The sequence below is a fragment of the Lactuca virosa genome, chromosome 5 (assembly GCF_052849685.1).
Source record: "Lactuca virosa cultivar CGN04683 chromosome 5, Lactuca_virosa_CGN04683_v6, whole genome shotgun sequence".
NCBI classification, from domain to species: domain Eukaryota; kingdom Viridiplantae; phylum Streptophyta; class Magnoliopsida; order Asterales; family Asteraceae; genus Lactuca; species Lactuca virosa.
Genome location: NC_136430.1, coordinates 69,080,028 through 69,093,413, shown reverse-complemented (window position 1 = coordinate 69,093,413; position 13,386 = coordinate 69,080,028). Strand labels below are relative to the sequence as shown.

At 39.0% G+C, this 13,386-nt stretch overlaps 1 protein-coding gene across 2 annotated transcripts; it reads left to right on the top strand.

Moving 5' to 3' along the window:
* Positions 1 to 10,081: 10,081 nt before the first annotated feature.
* Positions 10,082 to 13,135, top strand: LOC145115248 (chaperone protein ClpB1-like). Of its 2 annotated transcripts, none has more exons than XM_079051499.1 (6): positions 10,082 to 10,398; positions 10,761 to 11,487; positions 11,577 to 11,743; positions 11,820 to 12,301; positions 12,415 to 12,616; positions 12,769 to 13,135. In XM_079051499.1, the coding sequence occupies exons 2-6, from the start codon at positions 10,788 to 10,790 to the stop codon at positions 12,844 to 12,846; spliced, it is 1,629 nt and encodes a 542-aa protein (XP_078907625.1). In that variant the 5' UTR covers positions 10,082 to 10,398; positions 10,761 to 10,787; the 3' UTR covers positions 12,847 to 13,135. The 2 variants fall into 2 exon arrangements, with proteins under 2 accessions (XP_078907625.1, XP_078907624.1); XM_079051498.1 differs by having other exon boundaries at positions 11,574 to 11,743.
* Positions 13,136 to 13,386: the final 251 nt, after the last annotated feature.

Genomic DNA, 13,386 nt, shown 5'->3' with positions numbered 1-13,386 from the left:
GAATTTTTATCCCAGAAGTTTATCCAATTCGAAGCCATTCTCAACAAGCAACTTGCTCCTCTCTTTCGCATATCAAGCCTTCTTCCAACAACAAATGCCCCACCTGTTTTCACAGGGGTGCAAGGGGGAGAAAGAAAAACTAGTGAGTCAAAGACTAGTGAAGAAGATGCGAAAGTTGTGGGAAAAGTCTTTTCTTCGAAAATCCCTACAACAAAACCAGTAATTGTTTCTACTGAACAGGTGACTTCAACAGTCATAACAACAATGCCAACTGTAAGACCAATTTCGAAAGGAATTGTGATTGGTAAATCTTCGGAGACTGGTGGGAGTGTTTCGAATCCAAAAGAGACAATTGATAATCCAGCCTTGAAAGATAAAGGGAAATCAATTCTTGTGGAAAAATCAAAAGAAGAAAAGAAGGCTGCAGCAGAAGCTGAACTGGAAAAACTGAGGATTATTCAAAGCATTATGACTCAGCGTGCTATTGATCCGAAGGGAATGGATAAAGGTGATTCAGCCATACACTATAATTACGAAACAATTGAGGCCAAGGTTGCTTTTAATCACATGTATACATTCGAGAATAAACCAAAGCAGAGTTATTTGGTCACGAATATTAATGCAAGCCAACTGGATTTTCCGATAAACGAAATGATGTTTATCATGCCTCAGTTCAAAGCAGAAGGGAATTCTAAAGAAAATGATGAAGGTACACACATGAAAATTCGTTTTCATGCTGTTCTTGGAAAAGCCCCTGAGGAAGTATGGTCATTGGTTAAAATCAAGAAAGTGATCAGTATGAAAAAGGATGTGATTTTTGAAAACACAGTCCATAATGTTAAGTATGTGGTTGCCAGGGCAAATGGAAAGATTTGCGAATTTACGACTGCTGATTTTCCATTGATGAACTTGTATGATCTCATACAAGTTGCATTGCTTTTAAAAGACAAATCATTTTCATTCCTTCAAAAATCTGAACCGGATGAATTCAAGCTTGGAGTGGCTCACATCAAGATTTTTATCGAAAACTATTATGAGTGCTTGACACTAACTGATGTGGAGTTAGCTACTGCCAAGGGAATGGAAATAAAAGCTCTGATGGCTCCTACGAAGACTCAGGCGGAATTGAAGAAGTATGCTGATGGTGAAATTTGCCTAAAGCCTTTTGGAATGGTCTTCGCAGGAAAAGACAAGGCTGGAAAAGCTAAACGGTTCTTATTCCAGGCAAGTGAAGTGGAGAGGTATTCAACGTCTCAATATACGAACTTAATTGTTCGTATGAATCATTGCAAGAAGAACAATGAAGGAGATAAGAAAGAGTTGAAGAAGATTATCTCCTGGTACACAGAGATTCGAAGGGTGTTGTTGTATTCCATCACACTTCTTACAAATTGAAGACTTCGAATATGATTACAAAGGGGGAGATTGTAAGGGTCGAATTGTTGTAATTAGTCGAAGTATGTTTTGGACTCTTCGAACATTTTGTAATGTATTTTACTAGGGCGCTTTTATTCGAAGCTTTAGAGTCAATGTCTTAGTATATTTTTTGTATGCTTTCAGTTCCCTATAAATAGGGATTATTTACTAGAGTTAGATAAGAACTTTTACAGACTTGTCTATTTGTACTCTGTAAAAATACGAAAGCGTAATAGAGCGTAACAGATCATATTTACATCCTGTGTCTAAATCTCGCATTCATACTTGAATTCATACTCTCATTAATTCAATACTCGATTCTTTGATTCATCAAAACGGCTCAACCAATCCATGCCCACGATGACACAAACATCATCCATCGCTATCGGCACCAGATCTATTGGGAACTCGACGCCAAAAATCTCCAGCACACATCCTCAGAATACATCAGTAGCAAAAACCGCATGCTCGTTAGCTATGGAAACCCTTAGAGGTCGACTCAACACCTCACGTCGGATACTGATGTGACGACTAAAAGCTAAAAACACGAAGGATCGACTTGCACCCGAGTCAAATAACACCAAAGCAGGTACAGAACTCACAAGAAATGTACCTAAATACAGCACAGAATAAGCACAATCATTCTCAAAATAAATAAATAAGGAAATACGTACCAGTCACGACATCAGGTGTTGCGTGGAACTCCTCCGCGGTCAGCTGAAAAGCTCTCCCACGAGCCCTCGGAGCCTCGGCCTTCACTGACCGACTATCAATAGCACGCAAAGCAGCAGGAGTGGAACCCTGGGCTGATCCCTGAACAAGCTGAGGGCACTCGGACTTTCGATGGCTGGTCTGAGTGCAGTGAAAGCAAACAACAAATCCCTTGGGGGCAATCCTTCGCCATATGCCCCTACTTGCCACATTTGTAGCAAATCCCCGCCCGACAAGATCCCTCATGACTCTTGCCGTACTTGCCACAAGTGCGGCCCTTCTGGCCTTCTGATCTCGAATCAGGGGCATATCCCACTTCGCTGTCGGCTTCGACTGTGTCGGCCTCAAGTCTCTCCCCTGAGACTCCGCCTCCTCCCTGGCCTGAGTCTCCAGCTCGATCTCCCTCCTCCTGGAATTTGCCTGAAGCTCAGCAAATGTCCGATAAGACGAGTTCGCCACGAACTCTCGAATATCCCTCCTCAGAATGCTCAAATACCAGCTCATGCGTGCCTGCTCAGTAGACATGTGCTCAGGGCAAAACAACACCCTCTCATGGAACATCCGTGTAATCTCCGTCACCGACTCTGTCTTCTGCTTGAGAGACAGAAACTCCTGGGCCAACCGTTCCCTCTCCACCGAGGGAACATACTCATCTCGGAACATCAATGTAAACCTCTCCCAAGTCACTGCAGTATGCTCTGCAGGAGTAAAATTGGCTGTCACAAACTTCCACCAGTCCTTCGCTCCCAAGCGAAGCTGGTTCAACGCGAACCGAACCCTCAAATGCTCTGGGCACGAACATGTGTAAAAACATCCCTCAATATCAGAGATCCACCTCATAGCAGCAATCGGATCCTGTGTCCCATCAAAATCAGGTGGCTTCGTGTTGCTGAACTCCCGAAACAGCAACGAGTCACCTCCGTGTGGCCTAGCAGCAGCGACAGCTGCGGTGGCTGCAGCAGCAACGGCCTCAGTAACAACGGCATACCGCTCATCAAAAGTCTCAATCAAGGTGGTCTTAATAGACCCAAACATCTCAGGAATCTCCGCTAGTATAGATGCGGCCACCTCCTCGTGAATCATCCTACGAATCTCATCATCACTAGTCCCACTACTCTCGGGGTTGTGGCGTGTACCCACCATGATGTCTCTGAAACACAACACAAAATCATCAAAGACTCGCTCGAGCATACTCACACTCGATCACTCATCCCTACTTGTTCCTTAGCATCCTAAGGATTCTTACTTGGGTTGCATACAGATCATGTGCTTTCAGTAGTACGGGCCCAATACTACCTTCCACACCAACCTGTAGTCACCCAAGTCCTCCTCTTAGGACCCCAGTGCACAAGTACTCTATCTCTCACGAATAACATACTACCCCTTCAGAAGATCTCTCATATGCTCATCTAGGTATCTCTCCGAGATTATCCATCGACTCAAGACTTTCTCTCTCTCAGTGATCCTGCTAGATACTCTCACTCAGTACATACTCAAAGCATATAATAAATAGCAACGACTCCTAGGCTAAGGCATCACAAATCAGGCAACTCTAGCCCTAAAATATGAAATACCTAGCCAATCCTCTAGCATGCATTACTAATATCTCATAAATATCTCATAATACAGTTAAATAAGGGTATTTTGGGAAATCACCGTTCGGGCTCTGGATTAAGGTACACACTGCTCCAACTCGTTTTCTCTTAAAAACTCTTACTCGGTTTTAGAAAAATAATTTCTTTTGAATTTTTTTTTCTCAAATCCTCAGTTTAAGTTCAGACATACCCGAAGGTGCATCCGAATCCCTCAAACCAAGGCTTTGATACCAACTTGTAACACCGTAAATTTTCAAACAAACTTTTTCATTTAAAAACTCAATTATCTCATTTCAAAATCACAAAGATTCCACAAACATCAAGTTATCAAAACATATGTCCCAAAACTGTTTATAACACAAATCCAGGATCCTCCAAAACATATCTCCAACACAGGTGTGTATACAATCAAGTCGGTGCCTTCCCGTGATCCTGAGAGGTACCTGAAACACATAACACATAACACGGTAAGCACGAAGCTTAGTGAGTTCCCCAAAATACCACACCCATCACATTAGCCACTAGAGGCTAACTCAATACGACCGTCCGGTCAATGTGTCTCGGTGGAGACCCTCCGGTCCCACAACTCGGGTTGACCCTCCGATCCTAACTCAATAAGCTCATAATAATAATACTCGACATAAATCACAAAGGCATAATGCAGAATATCACAATACACAAATAAGCACATAAGACACCTCGGTCACACAAAGATACCACTCATGGTAAGTATAGTGAGAAGACTCACCTCGCAAAAAATCAGATTATCTCAAACTCAAATCACCGGTCTAGCCTCCGCCTAACACATACGACAATTATCCCTAATTAATAACGGCTCTCAATGAAGCTAGACTAACCCTTCTACAAACTCACAGAAGGGTAAAAGACCATTTTACCCCTCCATGGCCTTAATAGTCCACAAATTGACCAAACCCTAAAAGTCAATCAAAAGTCAACGCCAATGAGTACGTTGCGCGTACAAGATCTCTACGCTGGGCGTACTCCGATGCCATGCATGCATCGGGGATTCTCAACCCTACGCTACGCGTACTGGGATTACGCTTGGCGTACGCCCCATTTTTGCTCTTTCTACTCTTTTGATCTTAATCAGTTAAGACCTTGGCTCATATCACAGATCTGGACTCCTTAAAGGCTCTTACTCCATAAAGTCAGTGACTTTAAGGCTTTGCATGGCTGATAAAGTCACAAACACCCAAAACTCTCATTCTCTTATCTCAAAATGCTCATATCTCATGCATGGGTTGATTCAAACGTCCAAGTTTTGATTTTTATGACACTATACCCCTAAAGACACTCAAAGGAGCTGCTCATAATCTCTAGAGCTCATTTTCACATAAAGCATGCAACTTTGGGACCAAAACCCTAAAATGGTCTAACATGATGCACAAAACAAAAGAGTGAGAAAGCTTTGAGCTTTATACCTCCAAATGAAGCTCCCAACACAGATATGATCAGATCTATAGCCTGGACTCCCACTCCTTCTTCTTCAACGCTCCTTCTTCACTCCAAGAACACACAAAATCGCTTAAATGCTCTCAAATGGACACACACAAGCTCAAGAACGAGGATTAGGGTTTGAGAGGGTTGTTTGTATGAGAATTGTGGCAGGGAATGAGGCCATCATACCCTTTATATAGGGACACACCCCAAATTAGGGTTTTCAATCTGGGCCTAGTACGCCTAACGTACCCTCTGGTACGCCCAGCGTACTAGGTGGCTTCCGCGTCAAAAACACGCATATGAATATGTTGTGCGTACACTCACGTACGCCCCGCGTACTTATTTACCACCTTTTCTCAATAAGGGCTAAACTTGACAATTTACCAAAAGAACAAGGGCTTATAAGGTATACATGGTCTTGGGATGTTACACATTCCCATAACTAGTTTATATCATGTGGGAACCACAGTTACAAAAATAATTAAAATTTTAAAGTAAAACTCATAATTATTAATTAATTATTTTCAATAAATTATTAACTAAACGTGATTTTGTAGGATTTTCAATATAGAAATACAATTAATTATCAACAATCATAACCGAAACTTATTCAAGACGAATTTAAATTTCTCATAAAAATTAGGAATCAAATAAATAATTGCCTAATTTATTATTAACATCAATATTTAAAAAAAAATAAAAAACAATAAGAAAATGCCAAATATCATTTTATAGAGCATTTGTAAAGAAAACATAAATCATGAGAAAATGATAAATAATACTAATAACTATTCTTTTATTAATATAAGATTCTTTGAAAATTGCAACATGTTTTACACTTAAAATCCAACCATTTATAGCATTATATTTTTTTTAAGTTATTAGCATAATATACATTAACAAAATACATTATTATCCTTTTAGGATGGTTTAAACTTTTTCTAGTATGGTAGTGTTTAGGATTGTTTTTTAAACTAAAAAATCCTTTTTAGAAAAAGATTTTTTGACTTTTGTTTTTTTTAAGGGAAAATGACGTACAAGCCCTATAATGTTTCTAGGGTTGACCCATTTAGCCACTTAACTTATTTTGTGGCTTAATAAGGGATCGAATTACTCTTTGTCGGGTCGATTAAGTCCTTAATTCAATTTTGAAGGGGTTAGCTGGTCATTTTAAGTCCACCTCCTTCTAATAAGACCACATCGGATGCTGACTGTGACTTTCGTCTAATGTCATGTCATTAATTAGTCGCCTCCTTCTTAATGTCCGTATATGCTTTATAAAAGAGCCCTTTTACATCCACTGTTCAACACTTCATCGGTAAACTCTTTTTTTTGAGCTGCTTCTGAATCCTCAAGCATGGAACCCGTATTCTTACAAGTAGATGTCCACTTCCAAGGAATGTTCGCCAGAAACCCCATACGCTACACCGGTGGAATTACTCAGAGGTTTTTGGACATCGATTTCGCAGGAACGGACAAGGATGGGTGTGTTGCGTTCATCGAAAGGTTCACTGGGGAAAAGTGTGAGAAACTCTATTACTGCCAACCTGATATTGATTTTCCAAAAGGTTTGACTCTAATTTGCAATGACCCCGATTATTACGACTTCATAGCAATTGCATATGAATGTGGTGTTATACTCCCTATGTATGTAGACCATTTTGGGAATAGTAACATACAGGAATGGATGGATGAACACAAAGACGAGTTTGTTGGTCACATTGAGTAAGAAGTACTTGATGGTGCAGGACTGGTTAAGGAAGTTGCACCAGGGCATCGGGATATGGGTGCCACAAACGATGAGGAAGACAATGGCAACGATGATGACGACGAGGATGAGGATGTCGATGGCGATGAGGATGACCATCAGAAGCCTCATCTTTTTATAAAGGGTAATGAGAGTCCTAAGGAAAAAATGGGTGAGAAAGCAGGTGCAGGTGAGTTTTTCGAAGAAGACATGGGTGACAATGAAGATTTTTATCCCGAACTGCCAAACATTTTCAATGATAAGCTAAATTGGAAGGAGCAGGAACCTGTTTTAGGTATGAGGTTTGAGAGTCCTAAGCAATTGAAACACATGCTTTGTAACTATGCTGCCGCGAATGGTTATCAATTATGTTTTGTTAAGAATGATACTAGACGATTACTTGTCAAATGTTGTGATGGGAAATGTACTTTTAGGCTTTGGGGTTCTTGGATGAATGAAGATAAGTCTTTCCAGATAAAATCTCTTATCGGTGAGCATAATTGTGCAAAGAATTTCAAATTTGGATCAATTGTGACTTACAAATGGATAGGGACCCACTTTAAGCACCAATTTTATAACAATCAAAAGATGAGCGTCTGAATGCTTAGAGAGGAGGTAAAAACCGATTTTGGGATTAATGTGAGTATGAGTCAGTGTAGGAGAGCCAAGAAGTATGCATTGACTCTAGTTGAAGGGACAATAGCTGAGAATTATGCAAGATTATGGTCATATGGTGAGGAGATTAGAAGATCAAATCCTGGATCCACAGTTAAAATTTGTGTTGATTCAATGCCTGATGGTAAGAATTATTTCAGCAAAATATACATATGTTTTGCTTCAGTAAAAGAGGGATGGAGGGGAGGATGTAGGAGGATCATTAACCTGGATGGTTGTTTTCTGAAAACTTTTTGTCAAGGGGAGTTGCTTTGTGCTGTGGGTAGAGATGCTAACAATGGAATATTCCTGATTGCTTGGGCAGTTGTTTCTGTGGAAAACAAAGAGAATTGGAAATGGTTCTTAGAAACTCTTTAAGAAGATTTGCAATGTTGGAATGATGGTAATGGTATGGTTCTAATTTCGGATCAACACAAGGTATGGTTCAAAACTACTGCATGTTCTAAATTTAGTTATTGTTATTCGAATCTCAAACATTAATGTGACTTATGTAGGGTTTGATTGAGGCAGTAAATGAAGTATTTCCAGCAGCTGAACATAGGCAGTGTGCTAGACATATCTATGCGGATTTTAGAAAGAGATTTAGTGGATCCAAGTTTGAAAATATGTTTTGGAAAGCGAGCAAGGCAACAACTGAAGCACAATTTAATGTAGTTATGAAAGAGATTGGAAAATTAAATCCGAAAGCAGTTATGCATCTTATGGATAGAGATCCAAAGACTTGGTCTTTGGCTTTTTTCAGAGTTCATAATTCTTGTGAGTCAGTAGAGAATGGTTTTTCAGAGAATTTTAATAGTGTGATTTTGGATGCCCGGAAGAAACCAATAATAAGCATGTTAGAGGACATTCGTATATATGTGATGCAAAGGATGGTGACTATGAAACTAACCGGACAAGGATGGAATGCTTATTCTGTTTGTCCAAATATCAGAATACGATTGAATATGCTCCAAACTGAGCAAAGGTTTGTACATTTATCCAATTACATTAGTACTTTACAGAGATCATCGACAAAAAACTTCATCAAAAAACGATGAAAATCAACAGCCCAGGGAACACCACCACCAAATCTACAGACCAACATCACAAACTAATACCAACAACCCACACAAAATCTACTACTAATATTGACACTAAACAACATAGGCAACACACCAAAACACAAACCCAGGAGTGAAATGCTTCAACCTACACAACATTTTTTTTACTTAAACACCAAATACGTCACCACAAACGCACAAACAACACCAAAAATCCCAACACAAGACACCAGCTTCTTACGTTTGTTGTCCTTGAAGACCATCTTCACATATGCTCCTTGCAGAGAAACGAAATGATTTTTAAGATCAACAACCATATTTGAGATATCCAACTGAACAGCGCGAACGTCATCGACCTCAAGGTTCATGGCATCTAAGTGTCGATTAACTGCCTGACGGAGCTCACGCAACTGGTCTTGGAAGTCCTCCCGTATAAGAGACAGTTCCATCTGGGTTTGCAGTAGATTGATGGCCATGTCTTCGTTGGTTACACCATTCGAATGATTCTCATCCATGTGACGGCGGTAATTTGGAGACCAGCTGTGTTCTGCACGTCCGATCGAAGCCATTTTGGAGTAAACTCAGAGACGAGATTGGGGTAATGAAGTTTGCAGATGTGCCCTTTTAGGTCAAGGAAGTCTTGATTTTATATGGAGGCGCTAGAACTGTCGATCCTTGCTCCTTACGATTCGCCTTCAATACGACGTCGTTGCGGTTGTTGGACGATTTAACTTCTTGCCATGTCATCGCTTACGTGTTAGGCTAGGTTTATGTGGCAACGTTAACCGGCTACAATAGGTAAAAGGGACTATATTGTTAGGTAACAAATAATTCGATCCCTTATTAAGTCACAAAATAAGTTAAGTGGCTAAATGGGTCAACCCTAGAAACATTATAGGGCCTATACGTCATTTTCCCTTTTTTAAAAGAATATTTTTAAATGTGTTTTTATGAACGGTTTGAAGGTGCAAAGGGAAAAAACCAAAAATTACTAAAAGTCACATATCTTTTAACTTTTTTTTTAAGTTAATCTAAAAACTACAACTTTTTAGGGGTGTTTGGGATTGCTTTTAAACATCAAAAGTCCTTTTTGTAGAAGGACTTTTTGTAAAAGAAACTCTTTAAAAAGTATTTGGATTAGCAAAAAGACTTTTAGCTTAATTTTTACATGTAAAATCACAAAAAGTCATAAAAAGTCAGATTTTTATGACTTTTTGAAACCCCTCGTCTTATTCTTTGCAAAAAATCATTTTAAAAAAACTTTTCTATTATCGAAACATATTTTTGCTTTTTGAAAAAAATTAAAAGTATCCTTCTAAAAGCAATGCCAACACACCCTTAAACTTTTTGACTTTTAAAAAGTCAAAATAAAAAAAAAATCGTTTGATAAGGAACTTAAATAAACTGTTCGAGGGTATAAAATGGTTCTTGTCTACTTATGTTGTAAACCCTCACACAGCCGCCAAGAAGCCAAGAAGTGAGACAGGGAAAGAAACGTTGATTAAAAGCTGGTGGCTCGGTCCAACATTCCGACTGCGTTCATGGTGGTCCGACGGTGAGCAGCATCAGATCCGGTGGTTCACGGTGGTCTGACGGCTACAAGCAACATATACGGTTCTCCAACGACGCTCACTCTTGTCCGCCGACGGTATTGATGTCAGTGGTTATTGGCGGTAGGTCTCTCTCACGATCTGTCTCTCTCTCGATCTCTGGTTTGGGCCGGCGCCTGTGATAGTAGTGGTTAATAACGGCGGTAAGTCGTCCATGGATCTTTTATCATTAGATTAATTATTTAATATATTAAGTTAAAAGATTATTAAGTTAATGTTACCAGATTTTCATTTTATATAAGAGTAAAATCTGTTGGATTATAGTTGTATTAAGTCTTCAATATAGCAAAGTCTTCCAAACATTTCAAAGCTCTCATGAAATTCAAATTCACATTACTAACTCTTGTTAAAAGAAACATTTTCTATGTATTTGCTTGCAATCTGAAAAAAAAACATTTATAAAATAAATAAAATAAAATCTTGTACCAAAGAGTATAGGGGTAGTTTCAGAAAATCATTCCTAATTTATGCGTTTTTATATTGTGTTTATTGTATTTTTTACTAGGTTATTGCGTTTCGTGAAACGTTCATAATGCATTGGACAAAGTTATTTCATTTGAGGACTCATGCAAAAAATTCTTGCGGGGAAGAAGGGGAAATGGTTGAAACTGCTTGCGGAGACACTAATGATCTGGTAGGTCAAGTAGGGAAACTTGAGCGTGTAATAGGAAGAGACGAAGAGGTTAGGGAAGTGATTAGCATTTTATCTGGAAAAACCAAGAATAACCCTCTTCTGATTGGAGAACCTGGTGTGGTTAAATTGGATGTTGTCAAAGGATTAGCTCAGATGATTTTCAGAGGTGATGTCCCGATAAATCTTCATAATGTACAAGTAAGATGGCTGGATATTGTGTACACGAAGGACAAACTGAAAGGTGTGTTGAAAGAGGTGCGAGAGGCCCAAGGGAAAGTCATATTGTTCATTGATAACATCCACCTTGCTCTTGGCGCTGAAGCTGAATGGTCAATGGATGCAGCAGATCTCCTTCAACATATGATTGCCACGGGCCAGTTATGGTGCATTGGTGGCACGACTTTAGAGGGTTACAAGAAATTATGTCTTGAAAAAGATGCTGCTGTTAACAAGTATTTCCATCAGGTGTTTGTTACTGAACTTAGCATTCCGGACACCATGAGTATTCTCTTCAGGCTTAAAGAGAGATATGATGGTGTTCGAATTCTTGATCGTGCTTTGGTTGTAGCCGTGCAACTTTCGAGCCGATACATAACTGGTATATTATTAATGGATATATCTTTCTTGTTGTTGATGCTAATTTAAGTGTGTATGTATATACTAAAATTAATCATTCATTTTCAGCAGGATGTCTGCCTAATAAGGCAATCAATCTGGTTGATGAAGCTTGTGTGAATATGAAAGCACAACTTGATGAAATACATAATCTCAAAAGAAAGTTAACTAAGTTAGAGATTGATTTTCAATCTTTGAAAAAGGAGAACGACAAAGCAACCGTAGCTTGCCTTGTTGAGGTACTCTAATTTTTTGGCTTTAATTATTTGAAGGTAAGAAAAGAGCTAATAATTAATGTCTTGTTGGCTTTTGCAGGTAAGGAAAAAGCTTGGTGATTTGAAGGATAAAGTTGTGTACAAGAAGAAGAAAGACACAAGAGACGAGATCCGTAGGCTAGAAGCAGAAAGAAATAATTTAGCAAGGGCTATTGATTTGAAACTTGCATTTATAAAAGGCGATGAAAACGTAACAACAGTAGGACCTTATGAGATTGCTGAGGTGGTCAGTCGATGTACCGGCATACCTGTGACCAAACTCCTCAGAACCAATGATGATAAAGAGAGGGTGTGTGGGCTAGCGAACAGGCTGCATCAAAGAGTGGTGGGACAAGACCAAGCCATAAACGATGTGGCTGAGGCAGTGCTCAGGTCTAGAGCTGGATTTGGAAGGCTTGAGCAACCAATTGCTTCAATCCTTTTCCTAGGACCCGATTGTGTTGCTAAAACCGAGCTTGCCAAGGCTCTTGCAGAAGAGTTGTTCTACGACCAAAAGTTTCTCATTACGATTTATATGTCTGGGTAGCTTTTGAATTCAGAGCTTTTTGTTGAAATCAAAAATCTTTTAAAAGCTAGTTGCACAACATATGCATATGCTGTTGGTATTAAATGTCTTGTTTCCATTAATATTTCAGATATTCCGGAGATGCAATAGACCTGGCGGAAGTCATTAAGCGAAATGATTATGGTATTGTGTTATTTGATGGAGTAGAGACAGCTCATGAAGCTATGTTCAATACTCTGTTTCGAATGTTGGATGACAGATGGTTGAGCGACCCCCCCGACACCGTGCTCATTCTCAACTGCAACTTTGGAACCCAGTTTTCTGCTTCCAAGGTATATAATTAATTATAAGCCTCTCTCTCTCGAGAGTGTGTGTGTGTGTGTGTGTGTGTGTGTGTATATATATATATATATATATATATATATATATATATATATATATATATGTTTGTTTTCTTATAACACCTTTGCTTTTTACAATGCAGGTAGTAGTAACACACCACTTCAAAACAGATCTGATTGACAGACTCGATGAGATTGTGGTTTTTGATGCCGATCCATGAGGCTGATGAAAATTGATGCTTGGATTGCATTTTTTCTTTGCTTTGCTTCCATCCACTCAAACCGGCTAAATAATACAAGTCTTTTAACCCCATGGCTTGTGATTTTATTTGTGGCGTCGGAGACATAAATTTTTATTATTTAAAACCATTTTCATTATTACTAAAACTTGGATCGACCATAATACCCATTCCTGCAAAATCTCCTTCCACAAACATGTAAAAACCGAAACGACTTGTTCGCCTTTCTCCATGACCGGCGATTTCAGCCATCTAGTTTGCCATTTTCAAACACATGTATGTTAGTGAGTCTTTATATATATATATATATATATATATATATATATATATATATATTGTTGAGTTTGATTTTCAGATTGCTAAGTCTGATTCTTGGTCCAATTTCTGATTATTGTTGAGTATGATTTTGTGAGTCGTTTTATTGCTGTGCCTATTATCTAATTGCTAAGTATGATTTCTTGGTCCAATTATTGAGTTGTTTTTCAGCAGCCTTAGTAATAAGGAGTGTTTACCAAGTTTCAA

Bases quoted from the DNA above. Each gene is read 5' to 3' on its own strand.
- LOC145115248 (XM_079051498.1), top strand. From the start codon at position 10,788: ATGCATTGGACAAAGTTATTTCATTTGAGGACTCATGCAAAAAATTCT. The intron at 11,488-11,573 runs GTATATTATTAA...ATTCATTTTCAG, and splicing joins TTCGAGCCGATACATAACTG to CAGGATGTCTGCCTAATAAG. The intron at 11,744-11,819 runs GTACTCTAATTT...TGGCTTTTGCAG, and splicing joins CCGTAGCTTGCCTTGTTGAG to GTAAGGAAAAAGCTTGGTGA.